The sequence below is a fragment of the Podarcis gaigeae genome (genome assembly GCF_964106915.1).
Source record: "Podarcis gaigeae genome assembly, chromosome: 2".
NCBI lineage: Eukaryota > Metazoa > Chordata > Lepidosauria > Squamata > Lacertidae > Podarcis > Podarcis gaigeae.
The window spans coordinates 77,613,016-77,639,870 of record NC_139679.1 but is presented as its reverse complement, the minus strand read 5'-3'; the positions used below and the strand labels follow the sequence as shown (position 1 = coordinate 77,639,870).

The window sequence follows — 26,855 nt, the reverse complement described above, 5'->3', positions numbered from 1 at the left end:
ATATATTTTGCCCTTCTTACTAGCTGCATTTAGAAGCAACTAGACTTGTCATTTTATCAGAATGTAGGATATGGTCAGTTTTTTAATCCAATTTCAACCGTGTGTTAAAACTGACATTAGTGAAAAACCATAATCCTGAGTTTGGATGAAAAGACAAGATGAGTTTAAAGGAAACAGACTAAACACGGTTTAGTCTGTTCACAGCTTCCTTCTGTTTGTTTGTGTAGAACTGTATTTTATGCATTAGCATTTTGTTTTTAAAATGCCCATGGAGAACTTACTGCAAGAAAGAGTACCATGCTGGAAATTGCTCTTCAGCCATTTAACGCGGGTGGCGCTGTGGGTTAAACCACAGAGCCTAGGACTTGCTGATCAGAAGGTCAGCGGTTCGAGTCTCTGCGACTGGTTGAGCTCCCATTGCTTGGTCCCTGCTCCTGCCAACCTAGCAGTTTGAAAGCATGAAGTGCAAGTAGATAAATAGGTACCACTCCAGCGGGAAGGTAAACGGCGTTTCCATGCGCTGCTCTGGGTTACGAGAAGCAGCTTGGTCATGCTGGCCACATGACCTGGAAGCTGTCTGCGGACAAATGCCAGCTCCCTCGGCCTATAGAGCAAGATGAGCGCCACAACCCCAGAGTCGGTCATGACTGGACCTAATGGTCAGGGGTCCCTTTAACTTTAAGCTGCAAGACATGATAAGTACAACATGCCTATAAAATTTCTAGGTAATAGTTCTGAACAGGAAGTGAAAAAATGTGTGTCTGGAAATATGTGTTTTTAATAATGTCGTTGATGGTTTGTATTTCTTAAATTACTGTATGTTTTTGACAAGACATGTTGTTTAACGTTCCTTCTATTGTCTTTTTTCTTTCTTTTCTTTTTTTTGTTGTAGACCTTTTCCTTTCCCTCCTTTATAATAGAATCTTGTGTCTCATGTGTAACTTTTAATGTGCAAATAAAAATTAAAGGAAAAAAAGGGGGGAAAGGGGGGGAAAGTGTGTCAGCTTCTTAATGATCATCCAATGAGTTTTGCTTTCTGAGGAGTCAGGACATACCGCCACTGGGTTTTCAAGCTTATTTTTGACTGTTATTTTTGAATGCAGTTTTTGTTATGTTGGTAATTATGTAAATCTTGTCATGTTGTAAACCATCTTGAGCATTGGTTTAACTATGGGAAGGCGGCATGCAAATAAAATGATGATTATGATGGTAATTTTGCCAGGGATGAATGTTCAGGGGAAAGAAAACTCCTGTGCAGGGTGGTTCATTACTCAAAACAGCACATCCACACAAATCCAATGAGATGACTAATTATAGGCACATGCTTTAAATTATCAATTTGTATTATTTAGAAATAGAATTATTTACAGATTTGATGTTACTGATACAATTTTCCCTTTGGAAAAAAAATATAATTTACAGTTTTATTTTACAGCAGAAAATAGAAGCTTGGTTATGTAAAAACAGCCAATGTGGCAAGACAGCAAAGAATTTAGCATTATTTTCAGCTGGGAGCTGCTTATCCAACACAATGAAACTGATTTCAGCCTAAAAATGTGATCAACCCCCCACAACCATCAATAACAATGCTCACATTTAAATAAAAAAAATTCCTTCCAGTAGCACCTTAAAGACCAACTAAGTCAGTTCTTGGTATGAGCTTTCGTGTGCATGTATCTGAAGAAGTGTGCATGCACACGAAAGCTCATACCAATAACTGACTTAGTTGGTCTTTAAGGTGCTACTGGAAGGAATTTTTTTTGTTTTGACTATGGCAGACCAACACGGCTACCTATCTGTAACTGGCACATTTAAATAGTTTTTGACTGCAATATATTAGGCCAATCCTAAATATGTTTAACTTTATCCCAAGGGGGGGGGGCGCTCACTCCCTGTAAAGTAATGGAAATGCAGTTTGTTTTTTGTCCATTACAATTTGGAATTGCAGTTTGTTTTGCTCCATTACAATTTGAATTGAATACCTTTGTCCTATTCTTTTCCACCAATTTAATTGCACTTGCACTTTAAATGTAATATCTAACATTGCAGAGGTTTAAGACCTTTGGCATTTGCTCCTTAGCCGGTTTCTTACACTTACATGTTTTAGGAAGGTGTATCAATTTACACTGACATATATCTGCTCTATGAACTGCTCCCAAATGTTACTTTCATAGAATTGTAGAGTTGGAAGGAACCCGAGGGTCCTCTAGTCCAACCCTCTGCTATGTATGATATAATAAAAACCTCCGCTTCCAAATATCTGTGGCATAGTGTCTTACATCCAAAAGAATGGTGGTAGGCATAGTAGATCTGGATGGACTCCACCCAGTTGACATTTTATTCTGGATTACTTTAATTTATTATTGCAACCAGGTAAAGTAAATGAATGCAGGCAAATTAAATGAGATCTGCCTACAGCTTACGGCTTTTCTCAAACCAGAAACCTGCTTTTCATAAAGATGCCCAACCTGTGCCAGGCCCAGATTTCACGGCACTTTGTGTTTAGCACCAATTTTCAAATAACTCGCAGAAGCATTTCTTGAGACGTCTTCCATTATCCCAGTTTTGAATGCCCAGTGTTTTCTGCATCACTGTTGTTTCGCAGGGCCGCTGTATTCAGTGTTTTGCTTTAACTTTTCTTCTTGCATCTTTATGTTTCTTCCGACAATCCTGAAAATATTTCGAGTTTGTTATTCTAAGTTAACATTTTAAATATTTTCAGTTTCACCAACTAGCCTGCTCCATAACAGACAGGGAGAGACAACTGTTGGTAAAGTATTAGTAGGAATTATGCAAGTTTATTCTGTCCCTGGTTAAATTAGGATAGGCATCCACTACAGCTATTCAGCATGTCTGTTTAAACTGTACTAAGATAGCTTTCTGGATCCATTGTAATGAGGGGTTCTAGAAGGGTTTTGTGACCGTAATTATTCTGACAGATGTATATTGGTGCAGCAGTGGCCAAGGACCTGGCAAGCTGGATCTGGAGCCTAGGGGACCTAGTTTGGCCCTGAAACCCTTTCCACTAGCCCTCGAGCTTTGTCTGAAGCCCTGCCCTTCTTGTGCAATTGGAAGTTCCCTCCCTTTCTTCCCCTTGCTTGCCCCTGTACTGCCGCCCTCTCAAATCTACTCCATGGGTTCCCCCAAATATCTGTAGCACATTTTTGGGAGGGGGGGAGGAGAGGGAGAGGAACTTCCCTCTCTGCTTGCACAAATCATTAGATTCAACCCGCCGTCCCTTTTAATTATAATAACCGTGAATATAGTACAGATATACTAGGGCATGGCTGGGAAGCCTACAGCCCTCCAAGTATTAGCACACCACAACTCCCATAATCCCTGCCCATTAGTTCTGTTGTTTGGGACTGATAGGTGTTTGCCACCAACAACAGGGACAGGTTCCCTGCCCCTGAATGAATTGGTCATAGTTCAACTGCATATTTTAGTTGAGTACAGTTAACGTGAACTGCATGACCAAGCTTGTGAAAATAACTTTACAAAAATGGGTCCAGGAGTCTTGTTATTTCCACAAGTATCTCTAAATCAGACCAATAATCTCTTCAGTCAACATACCTCAAGTAATGTCTGGCGCCGACTTTCCCAATCATCTCTGTCTTCATCAAGGTTAGAAGATTTACAGAACAGCTTTGGACCCTCTACAAAAGACACAAAGAAGAACTCCAGTATTTTCTTTTAAATTATCTTGCATTCAGCAGGCGTACGAAGGGAGGAAGTTATCACTGTGAGACAGTGATCCCAACTCCTGAGATGAAATGCTTGATGGCTTTGATAGCTGAAGCCATGATAGTGTTTACTACCTCACATGCTGCTGTGGCCTATTTTCCCCCTCCCACTCCACTGCCTGCTACGTTAAGCATGAATTACATACTTGTAAAGGACAAAAGGTTATCTGTGCTGTCCACAGCCTGAGAAAATCACATGCTGTTCTCAGCCATATGGTGTTCCCAAAACTGAGCTTGTTCTTTAAAAACCATGTTGTCAGCAACAAAACATACTAAAAACACCAGGGAGGAGAGATCGCAATCTAACACCATCCTGTTTGGGGAGGGGGGAATGGCAACTCCTGCCCAAGCTAAAGCATATTGTTTAAAAATCACATCTTATGAGTTCAGTGCTAATCAAGCTAACTTTCACTGCCAACTAACATACATTTTAATGTTCTTTGACAGGCATGTGAAAAGCAGGTTTAAAAAAATCAGAGGTTTAGAAGAGCATAAACAAGGAAAAACCATGTGCATGGAATGCATGACAGAACAATCTATGTTTTTAGAGGTCTATAATTTTACGGTAGTTTTGCTGGTTACTGAACTATCCAGCTGCCCTAAACGCTCTTCACCACCCCAGCCTCCAATAGCTCCTCCTTTTCTTCCAGGCCTTCTCTGAGCACCTTCTCACAGTAGCATCTAAGGCAAGGCTTTTCCAAGGGAAGGACTGGTGGGAGCAAGGTGTGTTGGGAGCAGCTGTTTGAAGGGGCCATGCATGAGTTCAGACAGTGCTTGCTACACTCTCTTGCTGGCTGTTCCTGAGGGAAAGGCACTGGCTCCCTTCCATCAATGGTGTCAAACCCACCCTCAGCCTTTCCCAGGGGAAAGACTGGCACAGATGGGAGTGTGCTAGCTTGGCTACTACTGGGCCCAGTGCCATCTAAGCCTGCCCCGCCTGCCAGCCTTTCTTGTTCCATTGTAGGAAAGGCTGCCTTTGGCAAGGGGTGCTGGTTTGGCCTGGTGTGTCTATGATGCTCCTGCAGGTTCTACCAAATCACTTCCGGCCTCCCTCCCAATTCTTCAAATATGGGAGGAGGGCTGGTCCCTCCTCACACTTGCCATTGTGAGCACAATGAATCTAATTCTCAAAGCCTGACCATTCACAGTGTAAGGTAAAGGCTCACAGGCTGCTCCACTGAAATAAATTAAAAAGATATATTAAAAACATGAGTTGCATCTCCTCCTCAGTTGACTGTATTAAGGGTGCACCTGCTGCTGAACCCCCAATTCTGCCCCCCTGCCCTTTTTCCTGTTCATACCCAATAACATGACACTTTATCTTGAAATAAAGTTTAAAATATGGGCAGCAGAAAGGAAGATGACATCATAATAAATATGAACCTTAATGAACAGAAAACGGGGAAAGAGAAACTCTTTGGGTATGCAAGTGACAACCCAAAGGAGGATCTCAGACAGTATTAGCAAAGACCATCTTGAGATTTATGGCCTAACACTTTAACATCTACCCTGACACAATGGGCACCAATTCCAAGTTAAAGACAAAATATGAGTCCTCGGGAACTTCAGATTGTTAAATAGACTCAAGGCTGTGGAAATTAGGCCTGCATGCCAACCATGAAGTTTCTCGTTTTCAATTCTTTATTTGGTTCAGTAAAGGGTCTAAGGGGGGAAAACCTGACAGATAAGCATGTATTTGTTACCAGTCTGTTTTCCTTTTCCTTTGTACCTACCTTTTAATCTATCATCATCGCGGGAGAAGAAGAAAAATCTAATATTAGTCTGTGACAGAGCTGGAGACCTAAAAAATGAACAAGGACATTATTAGTCCCCAAAAGGAACACATGAATAGTACATTCAACTTGAGGAACAAGCATACATTCTTAAAAGCAACATGCAACATTTTTAAACCTTGCCCTGCCCTCCTTTCCTGAACATTGAGATGTTTCAAGAAGGGCCTGAATATGGCACAAAGGGATGTGATGGAAGGGGCAAACCACCACAGTTTAGACAGGGGTTGAGAAGCTTGGCTGTGAGTGGTCTAGGGAATGTCTGATATTTGGGGCCTATATAGCCAACTGCTTTAGGGATTCTCAATAAATATCATTTGTAAGGAGCACCTACATTTCTTCAACATCTTCTCTTTCAACTTCTTCTGTCTCATCATCTTCTGAACTACTGTCCTGAAAACGTGGATCCTCTTGCCATGCAACCCTTGAAGCCTTTATTGTTTCAATTACATAGGGTTCTGCAAAACAGACACAAGAAAGAATAGAGGATGGCAGCTTATGAAGAAAGCAGTCCAACATAGAAACTCCCACCTGAAAGAAATCATTCCCAAGCTATCCCACCCTTTCCCTGCAATATGAAGAGGAGTCACGCTCAGAATGCTGACCAACACGAGAGTTGCAAATACACAGATGGGATTGTGGGCAGCAGAAGCTATCTTACTCTCTACGGATGTATTTTAGTGGACTTACAGTGTATCACCCCACAGTTAAGGGTACCCAACAATCCAATTTTGGACCAAAAATGTATTTGAGGTTATCTCATAGGTATCTACAAATTCATTTATTTTTAAGAAAATCTGGCACATAGCACCAGGCAATTTGGCGTGGAATGACCCACAATGGAACACAGGGATGGGTACAGTCTCTTGGCTATGCTATGCTCAGACAGCTAAGGGCTCTAGAGGTAATCACTAGCTCCTTGCATTATGCCTAGAAAGAAACAGGTAGCTCAAGCAGATGCTGCAATACTAGTATAATAAGCTCCTAATGATTCATCCCCATCAAAAAGATGAGTCAGTGTTTGGAATGAGCTCAAATCCCTAAGCTGCCATAAACGGAAGCCTTGGATCAGGCATCCCCAAACTCTGCCCTCCAGCTGTTTTGGGACTACAACTCCCATCATCCCTAGCTAACAGAACCAGTGGTCAAGGATGATGGGAACTGTAGTCCCAAAAACAGCTGGAGGGCTGAGTTTGGGGATGCCTGCCTTGGATGAAGTGCTCCATGGTTGCCAGCTCTCAAAAGTTATGAGGCCATGAAAATGAGCTAAGTAACACTCTGCTTGCATGCTGAAGTTGCAGCCTTAGAACAGGCATTAGTACCTTCTTTCACTGGTGGCCTCTCCTCTTCAGCACCAAAAAAGGAAAATTTGAAACCACTGGTTTCCTCTTCTCTGTCGCTTCCAGTGCTGAATCCTAACGTCTCTGCCTCAGCTGGAGTTGCTTCTCCCACATCCTCATGTTTATCCCAAGGTATTTGTTCTGTTTTCTCATCACACTTTGTAGATCCAAGTATCTCTTTCAAATCCACAGCGACATCATAAAATATTTCTTTAGACACCTCGGGCAGTTTCTGAGCTTCCTCCTTCTGCTTCTTCCTTTTAGCTTTACTGTAGGAATTAAGTGTGAGTGCATTTTAGTGTCTCATATTTTACAGATTAATAATACACAGGCGGGGTAAACAGGAATGTAGCATTTTTCTCAACCCATTTACTTTGGAACGTTCAGTGTGCGAAAGCCCTTAGTCTGGTACTACTGTGTTTTCATATAGCAAGGGACTTGACATAAGTCATGCCCCATCTTTAGAAGCACCACATTGCTCCATTTCAGCATTTGATGGCTGGCCAGTCTTGGTTTTATATATATATCACTGTCGCTCTCTAAGATCTAAAACAGGAGTCTGATGTTTCTGCAAGGCCCGGTTCACTAGCAAGTGACAGCTCTGAAATCACAGCTAGTCTATCCTGCACCTTCTGTAAAGTTAGGTGAGTCCTTTTCTCCTGTTCCAGTTACTCATATAATAAAGCAAAGAAAACAAAGCTCATGAGGTTCCTATAGCATAGGATTTGAAGTGTCACATCAGGAAAGTGTTGAGAAGGAAAGTCTTAGGTGCTAAGTGAAAGACAAACAGATTCCTAGCAATGAGCAGTTGGTGGAATAAATTACCTTTCTTTCTCAGTGTTTTCTGGCTTCCTTTCAAATACAGCATGGTCTTCCCTTGTAGGGTCATAGCGCAGGGTGTTCATATCTCTATAAAAGAAAACAACTAAGTAAATCAAGATGTCATGAGCAAAGTTTAAAATTCCTCCAATGGCGCCAAGATTCCATTCTATGAAAATATTTATTTATAAACGTTTTTGTTGCTAAAACTAGATCTTGCTTGTTTTACTGTACAACGATCTATGGCAGTTCTAGCAGAGATGAATTGGATATATGCCAAAATATGCTCTTACATGCACTGCTTGAGAGTCCTGCATAGTATACTTGGGCATTCACTTAGGACTAAAGTATGTCTCCTCTTTTCTAAAAGTACATGTGCATAAATCTATGATCCTATGGGGGGGGGGAGATAGAGAGGAATCCTTCAGACCATCATTTAGCTGTTTTTCTAAGACCAGCCGAAGGCTAAACACAAAGCTGTAATGGTTTGATGCTGACTTTTTTATCTTCCCTGTAATGTCACCTCAGGAAATTTTTCATGCTATGATTTATGATGTAATTTTGGCTGAAGATGCCAAAGTGGACTTTGACTATATGAAGAATTCCGAGGCCTCAGTCTGGTGTATCAAAGGCCTGTCTATCTGCAGGTTCTCTCTCTCTCCTAGAGCAAGTGCCCACAGAGATGTGGAGACTGACCTGAATTCTCCAAAAATATCTAGTGACTCTTTGGAAAATGTGTGAGAGGAAAAGGTACAGGTGTGCTTGTGTGAGTTCCACCTTTAAATATATTCTCTTCCCCTTCTTTTGCAGACTTCTTTGTACACTTGGGGCTTGTTTTCACTTTTCATTGTTTCCTTCTGTTATTTGTTCCTGTATTTCTGACCTCTTTCATTTTCTTATTCTTTTGACTGCCAACATTCCTTCTTCCTGCCCCCTTCCCAACTTGCTTCTGATCACTCTCCTTCTTTCTATTTCCCTTCAACCCCAATTCTTGAGTTGATTGCTCCAATCCAAAAGGATTTGGCACCAGTTTACAACCAAGTGGAATACAGGCAGACTTTTAGCCTATATTCCTGAAACAAACATGATATGAACTTTTAACCTTCATAAAAGTAGTAGTATTCTTAGATACAGCTATTTAGAAGCTCTGTTGCAATGACTGAACTCCTGCTATTCTACTATTTCTGTAATGCATAATGGTACACAGAAAATGGTATCACTTAAAAAGGCATGAGATTATCAGCCTTTAGATGCTGGGATAAGACATTTTTGTTTACTCAGGCTTTGAGTTAATTGCCTTCTATGATCATCATTTAGTGAGGTGGGTAAGACTTGTTAATTTGTTGCTGGATGAGAATTTTATACATTTTGTATTCATTGTTTCATTTCTTTGTTTAAAATTGCTTTTATGTGTAGCATTTTATCTTGCTTAGTCACTGTCTCCTTGATCCTTGCCCATCCTGGCTGATAAAAGCGAGCTGGGAAGGGCTGGGCGATGGGCTCTGCGGGGTGGTGAATGCTTCCCTCTGTGAGGGAGCCTTCCCAGACCCACTGAAAGAGGCGGTCATTAAACCGCTTCTTAAAAAAACGTATTTAGACCCAGCCAATTTGGCCAACTATCGCGCAGTCTCAAATTTACCATTCTTGGGCAAGGTGATTGAGCGGGTGGTTGCCAAACAACTCCAAGCACGCCTGGAGGATGCAGACCATTGGGATCCCTTCCAATCGGGATTCAGGCCTCACCATGGGACTGAAACTGTCTTGGTCGCGCTGGTTGATGATCTCCGGTGGGCTAGGGACAAAGGTGAGAGCTGTTTCCTAGTTCTGCTGGATCTCTCAGCGGCCTTTGACACCATCAACCATAACATCCTTCTGGACCGGCTAGAGGGGCTGGGAGCTGGGGGCACTGTTATACGGTGGTTACGCTCCTTTCTCCTGGGCCGTGTCCAGAAAGTGGTGGGTGGGATGAGTGTTCAGACCCCCGGGCTCTCACTCGTGGGGTGCCTCAGGGTTCCGTCCTCTCCCCCATGCTTTTTAATATCTATATGAAGCCGCTGGGAGAGATCATCAGGGGGTTTGGGCTGGGTGTTCATCAGTATGCAGATGACACCCAGCTCTACCTCTCCTTTAATTCAGAACCAGTGAAGGTCCTGTGTGAGTGCCTGGAGGCGGTTGGAGGATGGATGGCAGCTAACAGATTGAAGTTGAATCCTGACAAGACAGAAGTACTGTTTTGGGGGACAGGGGGCGGGCGGGTGTGGGGGATTCCCTGGTCCTGAATGGGGTAACTGTGCCCCTGAAGGACCAGGTGCGCAGCCTGGGAGTCATTTTGGACTCACAGCTGTCCATGGAGGCACAGGTTAATTCTGTGTCCAGGGCAGCTGTCTACCAGCTCCACCTGGTACACAGGCTAAGACCCTACCTGCCCGCAGACTGTCTTGCCAGAGTGGTGCATGCTCTGGTTATCTCCCGCTTGGACTACTGCAACATGCTCTACATGGGGCTACCTTTGAAGGTAACCCGGAAACTGCAATTAATCCAGAATGCGGCAGCTAGACTGGTGACTGGGAGTGGCCGCCGGGACCATATAACACTGGTTCTGAGAGATCTGCATTGGCTCCCAGTACGTTTCCGAGCACAATTCAAAGTGTTGGTGCTGACCTTTAAAGCCCTAAACGGCCTCAGTCCTGTATACCTGAAGGAGCATCTCCACCCCCATCGTTCAGCCTTAAAGACCAACTAAGTCAGTTCTTGGTATGAGCTTTCGTGTGCATGCACACTTCTTCAGATACACATCAGATACACTTCAGATACAAGTGTGCATGCACACGAAAGCTCATACCAAGAACTGACTTAGTTGGTCTTTAAGGTGCTACTGGAAGGAATTTTTTTTGTTTTGACTATGGCAGACCAACACGGCTACCTATCTGTAACAGGAGAAATTTGTGTTATTTTAGTGAGTTAATGTTAAAATCACATTCCATGGGGGGGGGGGGGAGCCACGCTTTAGCAGCAGAAAGCAGTAGTTCTATTCTAAGCTTCCTTCACTTCGCTTCCTTATACAGAAAGCTTCCTACAAACAGAAAACCATCTTAGGCTGAAAGGTTCTACTCAGGCCTTGGTCTGCTGTGACAGCCCTCTGCATTTAGGGAGTTATTAATGTGGGAAACCACCAGCAATGTGAAAAGATGTAGTACATCCCAACATTTCATTCTCCTGTATGTGTAGAACAAGCCTTAGTTTATCTGATAAAAGAAATACCCATACTTGAATTTCTTGGCATTTGCTGCCTGTCTGCGAGGTTTCGAAAGTTCTGCACCAATATTCAGAAGATTTTTCAAGATGTCAAGATTTCTCTTTTTTTCTAAAGTGAGTTCCTCCTCTTCATCTATTTCCACTTTTGATTCATCTAAGTGAAGAAAAAGTAATAACAATAAAAGGAGCCTTAATTGCCAGCACCACCAAATGATATTGGTTGAATTCAAACATCACACCAAACCATGGTTTGTTTGTTTGTTTTTAACATCCGAACCTATGCAGCGGGCTGCCAAATAGTGTGATAATAAATGGTGTGAAACTGCCATGCAATCTAGTTTAACCTAGCTGTCTGAATTAACAAATCACTGACAAACCAATGTTATGGCCCAGCCTCAAGAGACTGTTATTACATCATGGCAATCCATGATCTTATGATAGCCTTAAAAAATTGCCTTGCCTCTTCCAAATGTGTAGATGTAGATCTATTGATATTCTGTTAGACATGGCAAGATTCCAAAGGATTGCAGGTGGCAGTGAAGACTATTCCTATACAGTTGTAGTATATTCCTTTTCCCTTTTTCCATATCACTATGGCCACAGACACAATATTTGTTAATTGCCCTTTAAAGCATTTAAGGTGAGCAGTAGTAAAGAAGGAACAATAAATATAACAAGGTTACAGCATATAAAATTGTTTTAATGAAGTTTTCTCTAGAGCAATCAATAGGAAAGCACCTAACCTTCTTGTTCACTGTCACTTTCAAGGAAGCGAGCATCCATACGAAATCTTTCATCTGTTCCAAAACGTGACTGTAAATGCATAAGCTGAAACAACAGAAACAGAAAGTTGGTATTCCTTCTTCCTGGTTTATAGCAGATGTTCATTCTACCTTCAATAATTGCAATGTGGTTATAATGAAGACTGTTATTCTGTACACACACACACACACACACACAAACAAACTGGCTTGTATTAACACTAAGCCATATTATGACTTAGCAGAAATAAGCAAGTGCTCTGGTGCACATTTTTTAAAACTGTGGTTTCTTCACTTCTCCCTCTTACCTACTACTGCTGCGCTATGGGGAACTAAGCTGCAGTTTGGCTTAGTGTTACATCCAAAACAGGGCTTGTGGTTTGTCTCCCCCCCCAAAAACCACCGGTGGTAAAGCAAGAACAAATCAGCTTAAGATTTGAAGCAAGCCTGAGTTTGCATGCAACACTAAACCAAACCATAGCTTATCTCTCAGCAGCAGAACCAGAGGAAGAACAAAGTGGAAAGATTTTCTGAACATGTACCGCACTATTTGCTTGTCCATGCTAAGCCAAAAGTTTGGGCTTAGTGTTATGTGCAAGCTAAACGAAGCATTTATAAGCATCCTGTTACAGCAGAGATGAGGCAGATTAGCAGACATGAAGGAACAGAAATGCCATTTATTGTCAGAGACATTAGAATGTCAAGAAAATATTGCTATTTCTTAGGATAAAAAGTCATGAAAAGAACAATATTTATACCTATAAAGGGCTGATTGGAAGCCCTCTGTAAACATTCATGTTTTGGAACTGTTTCGGAAAAATGCTTAGGATAAAGTTCAGTTATAGGAATATATGAGGAAGCTGAACGAAAAATGTATTAAGTAGATTTACTAACCTTCTCTCCAGCTTTACCCTCAAAGTGAGGTTTGATTTTGAATCTGTCATCCTCTTCATCTGTTGTTTCTGATTCATCATCACTGCTCTCAAACAACTTTCCAGAGGTTTTAGTAGCAAATTCCTTGGGCAGAGTAACAAATACAGGATCTTAACCAGTTAATTCTAAAAACAATTCCTATAGCTTTAGCAAGTGTTCCACTAGTTTATCCAGGGGTGAGTGGGAAGAAACTACAAAGGCAAATAAACCACAGGTGTGCCTTTCTCAACTCAGATTTTGCCCCTTGCCACCCTTTACCCATTCCAATTCAAATGAATGGAGGAAGCCACTCTGTTACATTAAAAGAATCAGGTAGAAAGCCCTTGCTTCCAAGCCCTTGGATTGATTCAGAAAACTTACTGATGTTTTTCTGATTTCCCCCCTGAAAAACTCCTGTAATTTGAGCTATTCCAAGGCGAGCTGTAGAAAGTTTGCCTATTCCTACTCAGGATAGTGGAAAGTGTCAGACATTTTACCACGTCTGTTTATTTGGGTCCAGTATCTAGGTTACCTGTACTCATTAATCATCCTTAAGAATTTATTGTTGCTCTAGATGTGTATCTCAGAAAAATTCAATAAATTTTGTCTGGGACGGGGGTGAAAGTAGTGGAAGCATTCATTTTTCTAAAACAAAAACAAAACCCCAGACATGTGTATGCTTATTTTTCTCTCCAAAATGCATGTTTAGAATTTTATAGCTATCGCTATGAATACAGCTGAATTTTATAGTCCTCTCACTTTTCCCAGCAGCTGTCCTGAAGACCCTCCTGGCGTGCTCTCTTGTACTTCATCTTTATTTTCAGCTTCATCCTCTGAATCAAATACTATGTGCTTCTGTTTATTTGCTGACTGAGTTTCCTACAAAATCAGAGAGTGAATAATTATGAAGATGAAACATTAGCAGTACACAAAATATTCAACAGGGGAACAAAACAAAAACTTGCACATATCTAGAGCAGTTGGACATGGAGCCAACCAGAGTAGTGGTAATAATAATAATAATAATAATAATAATAATAATAATAATTTATTTATACCCCACCCTTCCTGGTTCAGAAAACCGGGCTCAGGGCAGCTAGCAACAAATTCAAAACACTTAATTGTAATACAACATAGAAGCAGCATAAAATACAGTATAAAAACATGAATAACAATAAAATTCAAAGTTCAAAAATCAATTTGGGGGAAATCCATCCAATAAGCATTAGACAGTCACCAGGGCTAGCTGGCTGAATTAGTCCTACTTGGGCCAGCGAGGCCAGGGGAGAATTAGCTGTGGGGTCTCAGAGCGGGTAATCTTCATAAAAGGGGAGGGGGAGGAAAGAGAAGGGAAATAAAAGATCAGGCGGAATTCAAATTAAAGGCCAGGCAAATCAGCTCTGTCTTACAGGCCTGATGGAAGAAGGTGAAATCCTGCAGGGCCCTTGTCTCATGGGACAGAGCATTCCACTAGGTCGGAGCCATCACTGAAAAGGCTCTGGCTCTGGTGGAGGATAGTCTGACTTCCTTAGGGCCCGGGACCTCTAAACTATGGTTATTCAAGCCTTTGATCTTGCAAGCCCGCAAAAGTTACCATACAATTGCTAAAATCGCTAATTGCTATTCAATCGCTACAATTCTGCAGGCACTCATACCCGTAAATGGCAAATGAACAGTCTCAAGCTTGCAAATTGGCAATAAAACTTTTTTTGTTCCGTTTTACCATATTTCTGTTTCAGCAGTGATATTGTAAAAGCCTAATTTGTAAGGTTGCGAATTTAAGTCTCACTTTAACTTTTCATGGTTGGAATTTGGAAAAAATGTGAGGCTTATATTCAGGCCAGTATGGTACTTCCTTTCTCATTTATATTTTTCTTTACAGGGTTTTCTCTGCAGGGTTTTTCTTTACTGGGTTTCAAAATGAAGAAATAATACAAAAGGTCCACAATTGAGAGTGTGTGTACAGTATTTTTTTTGGGGGGGGGGATTATCCTTTACACCTGGATAGTAAACACTTTCTGTCTGTATTTTCTCAAATGGCTCCTTTATTTTCTGTCCGCTGATTGCCCTTCATTTTTGCGTTAATTTCTCTGAAAGAGCACACTACCAAATCTTTTGATACCATGGGTCAATATTTACATTCTGCAGTGTCTTCCAGTTTCGAGCTACCACTGCTCACACAGATGAGTAAATGACTTAACAGCTCTATATGAATATGATCTAAATTTCAATCCAAAATCATTAACAAGTCAGAGAGGGCTGTATCCACTGATCAGTGATCTCACTGACCTCCTGGCATATCAGTTTCCAAAACACTTATACCTACTGACCATGCCACAGCTTCTCCAACATATAGGGGAAAGATTATGGTTTATCATGGATAACTTTCTTGGTGTCAAATACCATTGATGTAATTTTTTCAATGACAGCTCCCTAGTAGTGGCGGATGTTGTTTCATATTATTATTTACTAATATGATTATTTCTTTACGTTTGTCTAAGGCATAATTATTAAATTGTGAAATTCAAGGTTTTATGACCACTTACTGGAATCATTTTTTCAACCACTACCCCCCTTCCCAAGTTCCACCCCAATAATATCATAATCTCTCCCATCATAATCAAAATATAAATATAAAAACTACCAGACTGGTTAATGCTCCCTGAATAAGTTTCTTCTGTAGCTCTCGTTCTTTTTGCCTCTCCTGTAGAGCAGTCAACCTTTTTTCATTATCCTGCAGCTGTTTTTCCTTTTTATCAGACACGCTTGTAGCTTTGGCAGAATCCAGGATGGGCTCTTCACTTCTCATGTTCTTACAGTGTGCAAAACTGGAGCCTTTAATGCTCGTCTCTATCTTTGTTTCCTTGCAAAGAGATTTCAGATTTTTTGAGTTCTTTCTTTCAGACAGAACACTCACACCACTGCTTTCCACCTCGTTACTTTTTGCACTGAGTTTACTGTAGTCAGAATCTTCCCCTGATTTTAGAATACAAGCTCCCCTGAGAGAGTCCGTGCTATTTTCTTTTAACGGTTTGCAGTTAAGTTTTTTGCTTGCAGAGCCGCAGCACTGAGAAACACTTTTGGAAGCTTCCAGATCAACGAGGCCGGAGGAAGTCTGGTTTTCTTGACTGTCCTGTGTGCCCAACTCACCCTTAGTCAGCTCTCGACTTAATGACCCTATTCCTCTGAAAGGCGGAACTTTCAAATTCAACTTCTTTCTCTTCGGATTCTCTTCATCAGAACTTCCTCCTTCTAAAATGGCAGAAATGATCTCTTCAGGAGAAATGCCTTTTTTCCGGGTGGTGATCTCTTTGGATTTCTTTGCAATATTGCCGGTACTGTTAACTGGAAATTCAGTACTTTTACATGGAGTGTTATTTTGGTTACTTGCAGAATCTTTATCTATAGTTTGGGTATTTTCACTGGCTAATCTTTCTAATTCTTCTAATGTAAGATCTAGCCGGTAACATCCCTGCATCATGGTTTCGTAATCTTCATCCCCTTCAGACTCACTTGTGTCAAGGTACGAATCAGAACTTTCACTGTCTCCAGCCTTGCACTTATTACTGATGCTGTTCTGTTGAGCAGCAGCCTTTGAACCTGATGCTTTCTTAGGCTTTACTCTCCCCACACTTTTTGGTTTATCCAATATTAAACCACTTGAGTCAGAAGATCCAGAATTTGTAGCATGCATCTTAGGCTTGTCATCCTTTCCCTGCGTGTCTGCCTTAGATTCCTTTGGAGCTTCCTTCTTCTCATTATTTGGTGCTCTAGTCACAGCTATAATTTCATCAGTGTCAGCCGAATCATAACCAGACTGATTGTCAGTGGTCCTCAGCACTCCATTATACCCGGTGGGCGCTTGCTTGGCATCTTGTGCTTCCTGTAAGGACCAATGAGTGCGATATTTCAGCTCGAAATCCTCTCTGACAACTTCCATATTCTCTTCCTGTTCAGCATCAGGATTATCTTGATACATTTCTCTCTCCCTTTCTATTATGGCTCGAATTTCTTCTTCAGAATCAATATCACTTTCAGACAGACGGTTTCTATTCCTGCAAGGTGCTGAAGCAGTTCCAAGCTTCTGATGGGCTGAGTGCTCTTTACTTTGCTTTTTGGTCTTGGGTGTGCAGCTTTGGACTAGTTTGCCTGCAGCCATGCTTGTTGTTTTTGATGGAAACTGACCATATGAATGCAATTCTGTCTGGCTCACACTGTCCCCATCCTGCACTCTCATTTTCTTTTTAGGTGGCTCATATGCAGGAAAGTGCCCTTGCCGTTTCTTGCTCATGCTGTCATCGCCTTCCTCCAAATGCCACGTGAGCTTGGAAATAGGAACCATCTCAGTAAGGTCTTGATCCAGTTTTTTAAGATTGTGACAATATTTGGAGGGGTCATATTTTATGGTGTAATTGCCTGAATTAAGGAAAAACAAATCGCTCTCTTGCACCAATTATAGATAGGTTTGCAACACTATCTGGCAAGAAAGAAAATGCTTATTAATGTTTCGCTATGATTTAAGAAGGGACGCGGGTGGCGCTGTGGGTAAAACCTCAGTGCCTAGGACTTGCCGATCGTATGGTCGGCGGTTCGAATCCCCGCGGCGGGGTGAGCTCCCATCTTTCGGTCCCAGCTCTTGCCCACCTAGCAGTTCGAAAGCACTCCTAAGTGCAAGTAGATAAATAGGTACCGCTTTATAGTGGGAAGGTAAATGGCGTTTCCGTGTGCTGTGCTGGTGCTGGCTTGCCAGAGCAGCTTTGTCACGCTGGCCACGTGACCCAGAAGTGTCTCCGGACAGTGCTGGCCCCCGGCCTCTTAAGTGAGATGGGCGCACAACCCTAGAGTCGGACACGACTGGCCCATACGGGCAGGGGTACCTTTACCTTTTATGATTTAAGAATGCCTGGGAACAAACATATTAGAAAGAGTGCACATATGCTACATGTTGTCCAACTTAGTTCAGAAAATGTTTATAAAAACTGTTTGTCACATTCTTAAAACTATTCCATTAATATGGATTAAATATTTCAATGGATTGTTCTTGTTTGGCTTCTTTTATTCTAAGCAAGAAGATAAATGGCACAATTGGATTATCACATTGTAGGCAGTGTTAATAACCGGGTAATGATAACCTGCCTCCATTTATAATAATTATAATAATTTATTATTTATACCCCACCCATCTGGGTGAGATTCCCCAGACACTCTGGGCAGCTCCCAATCAAGTGTTAAAAACAATACAGCATTAAATATTAAAAACCTCCCTAAACAGGGCTGTCTTCAGATGTATTTTAAAAATAGGATAGCTGCTTATTTCCTTGACATCTGATGGGAGGGTGTTCCACAGGGCGGGCGCCACTACCGAGAAGGCCCTTTAAGATCTACCCAGCCTTTAGGAAAGGATATCTTGCTTCTGTGTTGACCTTTAAGATGGAGGATTGGTAGAACTCTGCCAAATTTGCCAACAACCCAGTCCTATTATAGAAAAAGAAAATACACCATTATTTTTGGGGGAAAATAAATACAATTACAAAGCAGCATTTAAATAAAATGGTAAACAGCTATCTAGGCTTGGGGAAGCCCTCCAGATGTTACAGTCCATGAACATCTGGAGGGTACCATGTTGGTTATCCCTAGCTAGGCATTCAAATTTTATGTCTGCCATTGAATTCACCATACCTTGTGATTTGGTACTTCTGTTCCTGGTACTGCTTTCATGTGAAAATCTGTAAATCCAGATTTCTTCATACATTCTAAGACATCTGTCATGCCATTTTTGCCTGGCTTTTCCTTCTTTATACTTGCCTCTTGACGCTCTCGTGCCAGTCTACATGGTAGCATGCAATTACAGTTTTCCAGATTAAAAGAAAAGAGAACACAGATCTTGTAAACTTTCAAGATGGTTGCTTCTACTTACAGACACTGTAAACGTCCTAATAGTTTCAGTTCATGCAAATTCCTCCCTCCACACAAATGAAAGATCACATTCTACATTACAGTGCATCCCCAATACCAATCAATCAGCATCCACTAGGAAAAACAATATATATTCAATGCATTGTTCATTTCTGTTGTGAGAGTAAGGTTCACTTATATAATGAAGGATTACTGAAAATCATTTGATGCCTCATCCAACATTTTCAGTGAAAGCTGTTTGTAAAATACGAAATATTACCTGTGCAAAAAGCTCTCTTTGGCCAATTCTATTTGTAGCGTCCCACCTTTCCATTTTGTCTTATTTAAAGCAGATACACCTTTATGAAAAGAAATACAAACAGAATTATTAACTCATCCAGTATGCTAAGCAATTCTCCTCAACAAACTTCTAAAGATTGAGAATGCCTGCCGGAAAGAGAAAACGAGGTGCAAAGAGCCAGAAGACCAGTATTGAGACTCACAATTCCTCTAAAACAAAGAATCGGCAGAGAGCCAACGCCTTCTGCCCTGGCTCAGAAACAGAGCGGGTTGAGGAAACCGAGAAAACGGAGCAAATAGAACAAACAGTGAGTAACAACGTTGGGGGAACCTCACCCCCCCTTAAGGAGGATGTCAATGACCCGACCCCCCTCCTCCCAGGAAAAGCTAATCTGTCCAAGAGGGCAAGAGCAGGAGCAGGAGGGATTCCTCCCACTCCTAACGCTGACCCACCCATGCCTCTAGAACAAGATATCAGAGGAGCCTGCTTTCAACCAATTCGGGATACGCACCCCTACCAAGAGATTTGCATGTTGTCTGCAGAAACTATGGTTCTGGTTCTCCAAAGACTGGATGAAATCCTCACCAGAATAGTTAACATTGAGAAACAATTGGATACTAGTTCCTCCCCTTTAAATGACCAAGGGCTTAAAAGGATGATAAGAAATGACTCTGTTAACAACTCACCAACTCAAACTATGGATGAAGTGAGGTCCTGTCAAGTCTTGCAAACGAACCAGATAATGCTTGAGATTCACCGATACACTCATAGGTGGATGAACCGCAGACAAATTACTATGTCCTTGTCTCAGCTCCTGAATTACCATTACTGAAATGTAGATCTAGAAAATTTCCACTTCCTGCCTACCTTGAGAAACACCATGCGCCTATTTATGACCTTTAGGTCATCAACCCTCCCATCTCGACTCATGGAGATAAAGGATACCCTATGGTGGTTCCATTCTCTCCGCCCAGTGAGGGTATTTAAGGACGAAACTAGGAGGCAATTGGTCCCTTGCATAGAGTCAAAGCTAATGTGGATAAAGGAAACCAAGCTCAACACTAGAAATACTAATTGCCCGAAGGAAGAAAAGAACTCTGTAAGCCTAGAATTACAAGACCTGAAGAAGAGGCTAATGAGTATAAAGACTGAGATTTCTACCCAAAATATAAGGACAGTAGAGCCTAGAGCACAATATTTAAAGACGTCCAACAGCTCTTTATCCCATCGAAAGACATCAGTGCAACTCCCTGTTCCCTTTTCAAACGACACCAAATTAGATGAGGAATTTGGCACCTCCAACATTTCTATGGCAACAACACATAAAGAACTCTATGTTGCTGACAATCTGGAGATATCCAGCACCAAATCTACATCTGGACCTTAGCCTAATGTTCCAAAAACTTACCAGAATGATCAGCCTTCTCTACTGTACTCCTGGCGAGACAGGATGGACAGATCTTCCAAATTCGGATCTGGCTCTTTGTTGGCCAGTGATCCACATTTTATAACACATACATCATTAATACTTCCACAGCCACAGATAGAACCAACAATCCTCCAATTAACCCAGGAGGGAGAGGGGGATTGACAGTTAATGAAACACCATGGGACTGTCCCCCCCGCTTGGGGTGCGGTTGGTTGGGTTTTATCTTCTAGGGATACTTACCCTATCAGACCTCCACCTCTTTCCCATACCACTTTGACCCATGAGTCCTGGCCCAAGGATGACTTGTTATTGAGGGGATGTTACCCATCTATTGGGGAGGCTAGTATGGGATCTGGGATTTCCACAATTGAAGGGCTAGGGAGGAATGGCGGTGGGGCTAGATATCTCTATCGGCGAAGGGTTTCGAGATGCAGTGATCCTCAAACCCCTTCCAATCTACGCCCCATCCCAAGGGATGAGGGTAGGGAGAGCAAGGATTACACACCTCCGTCATTGGTGCTGTGCAATGGCAGGTCCATAGGCAACAAAACCGCCACCATGCGTGACTTTTTTGTCTCGCAGGGGATTGACCTGGCTTGCGTGATGGAGACCTGGGTACGGAAAGGCGAAGTAGTCTCCCTACATGAGATAACACCCCCAGGTTTCTCTGTCCTCCATCAATCGCAGACTGTGGGTCGGGGGGGGAGGAGTAGCGTTGTTATTCCGGGAGGATTGCTCTTTCAGAGCTCTGCCATCACCGGCGATCTCCGGCATTGAATGTGTTGGTCTCATGTGGGGCACCAAGGAGAGCTTGGCTGTCTGGCTGGTGTACCGACCACCCAGCACACCTGCAGCCACCCTGTCAGAACTGCTGGAGGTGGTGGCGGGCTGGGCCTTGGAGTTCCCAAACCTACTGGTTTTGGGAGACTTCAACGTCCATGCCGATGCCGCTCCCTCCTCACAGGCTCTGGACCTAGTGACTTCCATGGCAACACTAGGGCTCTCCCAGGTTGTTTTGGGCCCCACTCATCAAGCAGGCCACACGCTGGATCTGATCTTTGGGGCTGGCATAGATGTGATCATGCTCCCTGCTGTGGAAGTGCCATGGTCTGATCACTACGCTCTGAAAGCCAAGATAGACTTCCCGCTCCTCCCCGGCTCGGGTGGCGAACCTATTTGGGCTCGTCCGCGAAAACTGATGGATCCTGATAGATTCCGACAAGCCTTGCAGAACCCTGCTCCTCCTGGCGACTCATTAGATGACCTTGTTGAGGACTGGAATAACCGGCTCTTGGCAGCCATTGATGAGATCGCGCCTAAGCGCCCTCTGCGACCCCGTCGAAACCGGGCCCCTTGGTTTACTGAGGAGCTCCGGAAAATGAAGCGGGATCTCAGACGGCTAGAGCAAGTATGGCGACGGACTCGTGACGGAGCCTCAAGAACATCTTATAGGACGCTTATGAAAGCCTATGAGATGGCTATTAAAGCTGCTAAGAAATCTTTCTTTGCAGCTTCCATTGCATCTGCTAGCTCTCACCCGGCACAACTTTTTAAAATAATTAGGTCAATAATGTCCTTAGGAGGACAACCAAATTTAAGCACAAATTCGACCCACAGCTGTGAGGCATTCGCGAGTTTTTTTGCGGAGAAAGTCCTGTTGCTCCCCCGTGACCTCCCTGCCAATTTAGATACAATGACTGAACTGGAGGCCCCTCGACTGACTTCAGGTCCAGTGTTGGACCATTTCGATCGGATACTCCCTACTGATGTGGATAGATTCCTCCAAGTTGGTAGGCCCACCACCTGCCTCCTTGATCCGTGCCCGTCTTGGCTGATTAGGGAGTGTCCAGATGTTGTGCGGACCCCCCTGGTTGAAATTATCAATTTGTCCCTTGACACGGGGACATTCCCAGGGGAATTGAAGGAAGCAGTGTTGTGTCCACTCTTAAAAAAAACTTCATTGGATCCCTTAGACCTATCCAATTACCGTCCAGTTTCAAATCTTCCATACCTGGGTAAGGTAATTGAGAGAGCGGTTGCTGAACAGCTTGGTAGGTTTCTGGAGGAAACATCGGCATTAGATCCATTTAAATCCGGTTTCCGTCCTGGTTTTGGGACCAAGACGGCTCTGGTTGCCCTAACAGATGATCTCCGTAGACAACTGGATTGAGGCGGGTCAGGACCGCTGATCCTTTTAGATTTGTCAGCAGCCTTTGACATGGTCGATCATGATCTTCTGGACCACCGCCTTGCAGACGTGGGGATACAGGGCATAGCCCGTAACTGGTTGTGCTCTTTTATCTCTGGTCGGGGACAGAGGGTGGCACTAGGGAGGGAAATGTCGTCGCGCCACTCCTTGGTGTGTGGAGTGCCGCAGGGCGCAATTCTCTCCCCGATGCTTTTTAACATCTTTATGTGCCCCCTTGCCCAGATTATCCGGAGCTTTGGGCTGGGCTGTCACCAATATGCTGATGACACTCAGCTCTATCTGCTGATGGATGGCCACACTGACTCGGCCCCGAACACACTGACCAGATGCTTGGAAGCTGTGGCTGGATGGTTTCGTGGGAGCCGATTGAAACTAAATCCTTCGAAGACAGAGGTCCTATGGCTAGGTCGGGAAGGCATGGGGATGAGGGACCAACTCCCTTCTCTTGCGGGGGCCCAATTAGTGCCATTGCCTTCCGTTAAGAGTTTGGGTGTAATCCTTGACGCCTCCCTTTCCATGGAGGCGCAAGTTACAGCAACAGCCAAGGCGACATTTTTCCACCTTCGCCGCATCAAGCAGTTGGTCCCTTACCTTTCCCGCCCCGACCTGGCCACAGTGATCCATGCGACGGTCATCTCCAGGCTTGACTACTGTAATTTGCTCTATGCGGGGCTGCCCTTGAAGCTGTCCCAGAAACTCCAGCGGGTACAGAATGCTGCAGCGAGGCTCCTCACGGGGTCTCTGCCATGGGAACATATTCACCCAGTGCTTTTCAAGCTGCACTGGCTCCCGGTGGAGTACAGGGTCAGATTTAAGGTGCTGCTTTTGACCTTTAAAGCCCTTCACGGCCTAGGACCCTCGTACCTACGGGACCACCTCTCCTGGTATGCCCCACGGAGAGCCTCAAGGTCCATCAATAACAACACCCTAGTGGTCCCAGGCCCTAAGGAAGTTAGATTGGCTTCAACCAGAGCCAGGGCCTTTTCAATTCTGGCTCCGGCCTGGTGGAACGCTCTGCCTCATGAGACCAGGGCCCTGCAGGATCTGATTTCTTTTCGCAGGGCCTGTAAGACAGAGTTGTTCCGCCTGGCCTTTGGCTTGGAGCCAATTTGATTCCCTCCCTCTCTTTTTTTTCTTTTCTTTTCCTTCTCCTCTTGTGATGAGGCTACATTTTAATATTTTAATGTTCCATTATTTTAATGTTGTATTTTATTTTTGTTTTTAAGTTGTAATCATTCATCTTGTTTTTATTATTGCTTGTAAGCCGCTCTGAGCCCGGCCTTGGCTGGGGAGGGCGGGGTATAAATAAAAAAAATATTATTATTAAAGCAGGCGTGGGGAACCAGGCATTGTTGGACTACAACTCACATCAGCTCCACCCACCCTGAACAATAGGGATGATAGCAATTGTGTGGTCCATCAATATCTAGAGGGCCAAACGCCCACTACCTTTTAAAGCATGTTTCATTATTTCATATCTATTCCACCCTTCCTCCCAAAGGAGCCCAGGGCAGAACTTATCTCAAGTACCACTGATCAAGGAAACATGCAAGAGCCAATGTGCTCTAGTGCAGCCTCCCCCAGCCTGGAGCCCTCCAAATGTGTTGGACCACAACTCCCATCAACCCTGACCACTGCCTGTACTGGCTAGCGCTGGTAGAAGTTGGAGTCCAACAACATCAGGAGGGATCCAGGCTGGTCTAGTAGAGACAAGGTGAATATGGGAAATGAGGAACATAGGTTGAAGCACTATCCAGCCACATTGGCAAGATTCTTGCGCCTGAATGAAGGGAAAGAATGGAAGGATAGCTTGATAGTCAAGGTTGGAGAAGTTCCAGAGTCAGGTGACAGAGGAAAAACTTGAACGCTTGGCAACTGATACTGATAGAAAGTGAACAAATGAGTAAGGAATTCAGTGCAACTATGATCATAAGGATAGACAAATGCCACAAAGGATAGGTGTCTATGAATAAGATGTGTAATTGTTTTTATTCAAAGGTTTGTTTCAAAGTGCTACAATAGTAGCTACCTGCGGGACGATAGTAGAGTTTACCAGTATTACAAGGATACAACAAGTACTTGCATTTTTACAAGTGTTTTGCCAAAAAATTAAGCAAAACACATTGGTTATAGGTGAGTTAAGAGTTAAAATAGTTGTGAATTTCAACACTTCTGCTAGCCACATATTTCAGTGTCATAAGCTGCTTTGGCTTCTGGCATCTGGCAGACACTTAAAACACAGAACATTGCACTGCCAAAAAATACACCTATAGGTGATGTACTTACATTTTTTAAGTTCTTTTTCTGAAAGGGTGATGTTGATATAGGCAAATGTCTTTGTAGGGTTCCCTGTTGAAGAATGAAACTATGTTTACCCAAAAAGGCACAATTAAAAAACTGCAGCATAAGGGCTGTTATTGCAGATCAGCTGTGACTTTACAGAGTTTAAACATATTACCTTTTTCATCTTTCCGGGTCACAATTTCTGTCTCTGTCACATTTCCAAACTTGCCAAATCTTTCCTGCAGTTCAGTTTCAGAAATTGTATGGCCAAGTCCACCAACATATAGTCTCTTTATAACTGGTGCTTCCTCCATATTCAAAAATTCAGCAAACGTCCTTGTCTACCATGGGTCTTTTCCGTTTTAACTTTTCTGTAAAATAGCAGGTGTTTAACAATAGGAAAGTATATTTTATCATCAAAAGGGTTTTTAAGATGAAATTAATTAAGGAGAGAACAGCCAGACCAAGGATAGGAAATAAACCACCTTCAGTGCTGTTTTGTTCAGTTTGTGGACTCTATTTTCATTGGTGTTGTTGTTTCAGCCCACGGCTGAAAAAGGTCGCTGACCCCTGGCGTAGAAGTTTAAAATCCCTACTGGAAGCCACTGAGTCTGCTTTGAAGTGGCTTCCCCTGAAAGGGATACACTTCTGATTTTATAAGGGTAACACACAACTCATTCTAATGTTTTGATCTATTTAGTACCGGCTGAAGGAAAAGAGAAGCACAACACAGCATGTTGAACCCTACTACAACTGAAACCCTACTTCTCCTGCAATCCTTTGCATACGTGCTTATCAGAATCAAACTGCAGTACTGTACATACTTTTGAACACACTTTCAAGTAAACCTCGCTGAAACCAACAGGGCTAAAAAGTTCAGGGCTAGTCTGCAGGTGACCCCATCACCTCCGCCTGAGGAGACTGAGAGGAGATATTATAGCCACCTTCAAATAGTTAAGGGCATAGCTGTCAACGTTTTCCCCTTTTTAAGGGAAATTCCCTTATTCCGAATAGGATTCCTCACAAGAAAAGGGAAAAGTTGGCAGCTATGGTTAAAGGGCTGTCACAAGCTGGAGACAGCTTGTTTTCTCTTGCACCGGACGAGTGGATCGAAGAAAAGATATTCCAACTAAACATCAGGAAGAACTTTCTGACAGAACTGACTCCCACGAGACATGGTGGGCTCTCCTTCCTTGGGGATTTCCAAGCAGAGTTTGGATGACCACCTGTCATGGATACTTTAGCTGACAGTCCTCCATTGCAGGGGGTTGGAAGAGATGACCCTCGGGGTCCCTACCAACCCCACAATTCTAGGATTCTCCCTGCGCTACTTTCCCTCCCCTACAGCAACCAGGCTCTGAGTGGGAATCAAGACCAGTGAAAAAACAATCCCGACTGAGAAGGAAGAGGCTTCAGGGCTCACCTACGGAGGACCTGCAACTTCGGGGTCCGCACTGGGACGTCACAGTCCCTCTCCTCCCGCTACTCACAGCGTGGTCTCCGCGGGGTGCTGCTCGCTCACCTTTCCCCCTCGATCCACTTCCGCCGCGCGCTCCACAGCGTCGCGTTCCGCGCCGCTACTAAACACATTGCATCCACTCTCCCCGACAGAAGTAGTAGAGAAACAAATTCCTGGGTTGCGGCAAACGACTCCCGTGTAGCTGTGATAAAGGGGAATCGTGACTGTCTGCCTGTTTCCTCTCACCCCGGCCAGACAGAGAGGCTTACATGGCCACCCTCTAGCAGCCTTTCTCAGGCTGTGGGTCCCCAGATGTTGTTGAACTACAACTCCCATCACTCCTAGCTAGCAAGGCCAGAGCTCAGGGATGATGGGAGTTGTAGTCCAACAACATCTGGGGACCCACAGGTTGAGAACCGCTGACTGAGCTCTTCGTGACGACCCTGCAGTCGGTGTTGTTTTTCCCGGGGTGGCAGAGGGGAGTAAGCATGAAAATACGCTTGCCATGGCTCTGAAATGTATAGCCCAGGGTTATTAAGTGCAGTTCTTACCATGTCTTCTCAGAGGTAGGCGCCCAATGAATTCAATGGGGCTTAATCGGCTCAGATCCGCGGGGTTAGGAACGTTCGAATACGCTGCAGTCACTATCACTTCGTTAA

At 43.4% G+C, this 26,855-nt stretch overlaps 1 protein-coding gene across 3 annotated transcripts; it reads right to left on the bottom strand.

Moving 5' to 3' along the window:
* Positions 1-2,325: 2,325 nt before the first annotated feature.
* On the bottom strand, positions 2,326-26,502 carry NOL8 (nucleolar protein 8). 3 transcript variants are annotated; one of them, XM_083726743.1, is made up of 17 exons: positions 26,260-26,502; positions 24,913-25,108; positions 24,741-24,803; positions 18,796-18,874; positions 18,300-18,447; positions 18,032-18,095; positions 15,265-17,036; positions 13,380-13,499; positions 12,603-12,725; positions 11,691-11,775; positions 10,960-11,101; positions 7,699-7,782; positions 6,856-7,142; positions 5,868-5,991; positions 5,477-5,544; positions 3,574-3,656; positions 2,326-2,670 (listed from the first exon to the last, which is right to left on the bottom strand). In XM_083726743.1, the coding sequence occupies exons 2-17, from the start codon at positions 25,049-25,051 to the stop codon at positions 2,617-2,619; spliced, it is 3,435 nt and encodes a 1,144-aa protein (XP_083582869.1). In that variant the 5' UTR covers positions 25,052-25,108; positions 26,260-26,502; the 3' UTR covers positions 2,326-2,616. The 3 variants fall into 3 exon arrangements, with proteins under 3 accessions (XP_083582869.1, XP_083582868.1, XP_083582870.1); XM_083726742.1 differs by having other exon boundaries at positions 26,161-26,268; XM_083726744.1 differs by having other exon boundaries at positions 15,265-17,028; positions 18,027-18,095; positions 26,161-26,266.
* Between the last annotated feature and the right edge of the window lie 353 nt (positions 26,503-26,855).

Bases quoted from the DNA above. Each gene is read 5' to 3' on its own strand.
- NOL8 (XM_083726743.1), bottom strand. From the start codon at position 25,051: ATGGAGGAAGCACCAGTTATAAAGAGACTATATGTTGGTGGACTTGGC. The intron at 12,726-13,379 runs GTGAGAGGACTA...ACTCTGCCCAAG, and splicing joins CAGGACAGCTGCTGGGAAAA to GAATTTGCTACTAAAACCTC. The intron at 5,992-6,855 runs GTACTAATGCCT...TCTGTTTTGCAG, and splicing joins GAGGCCACCAGTGAAAGAAG to AACCCTATGTAATTGAAACA.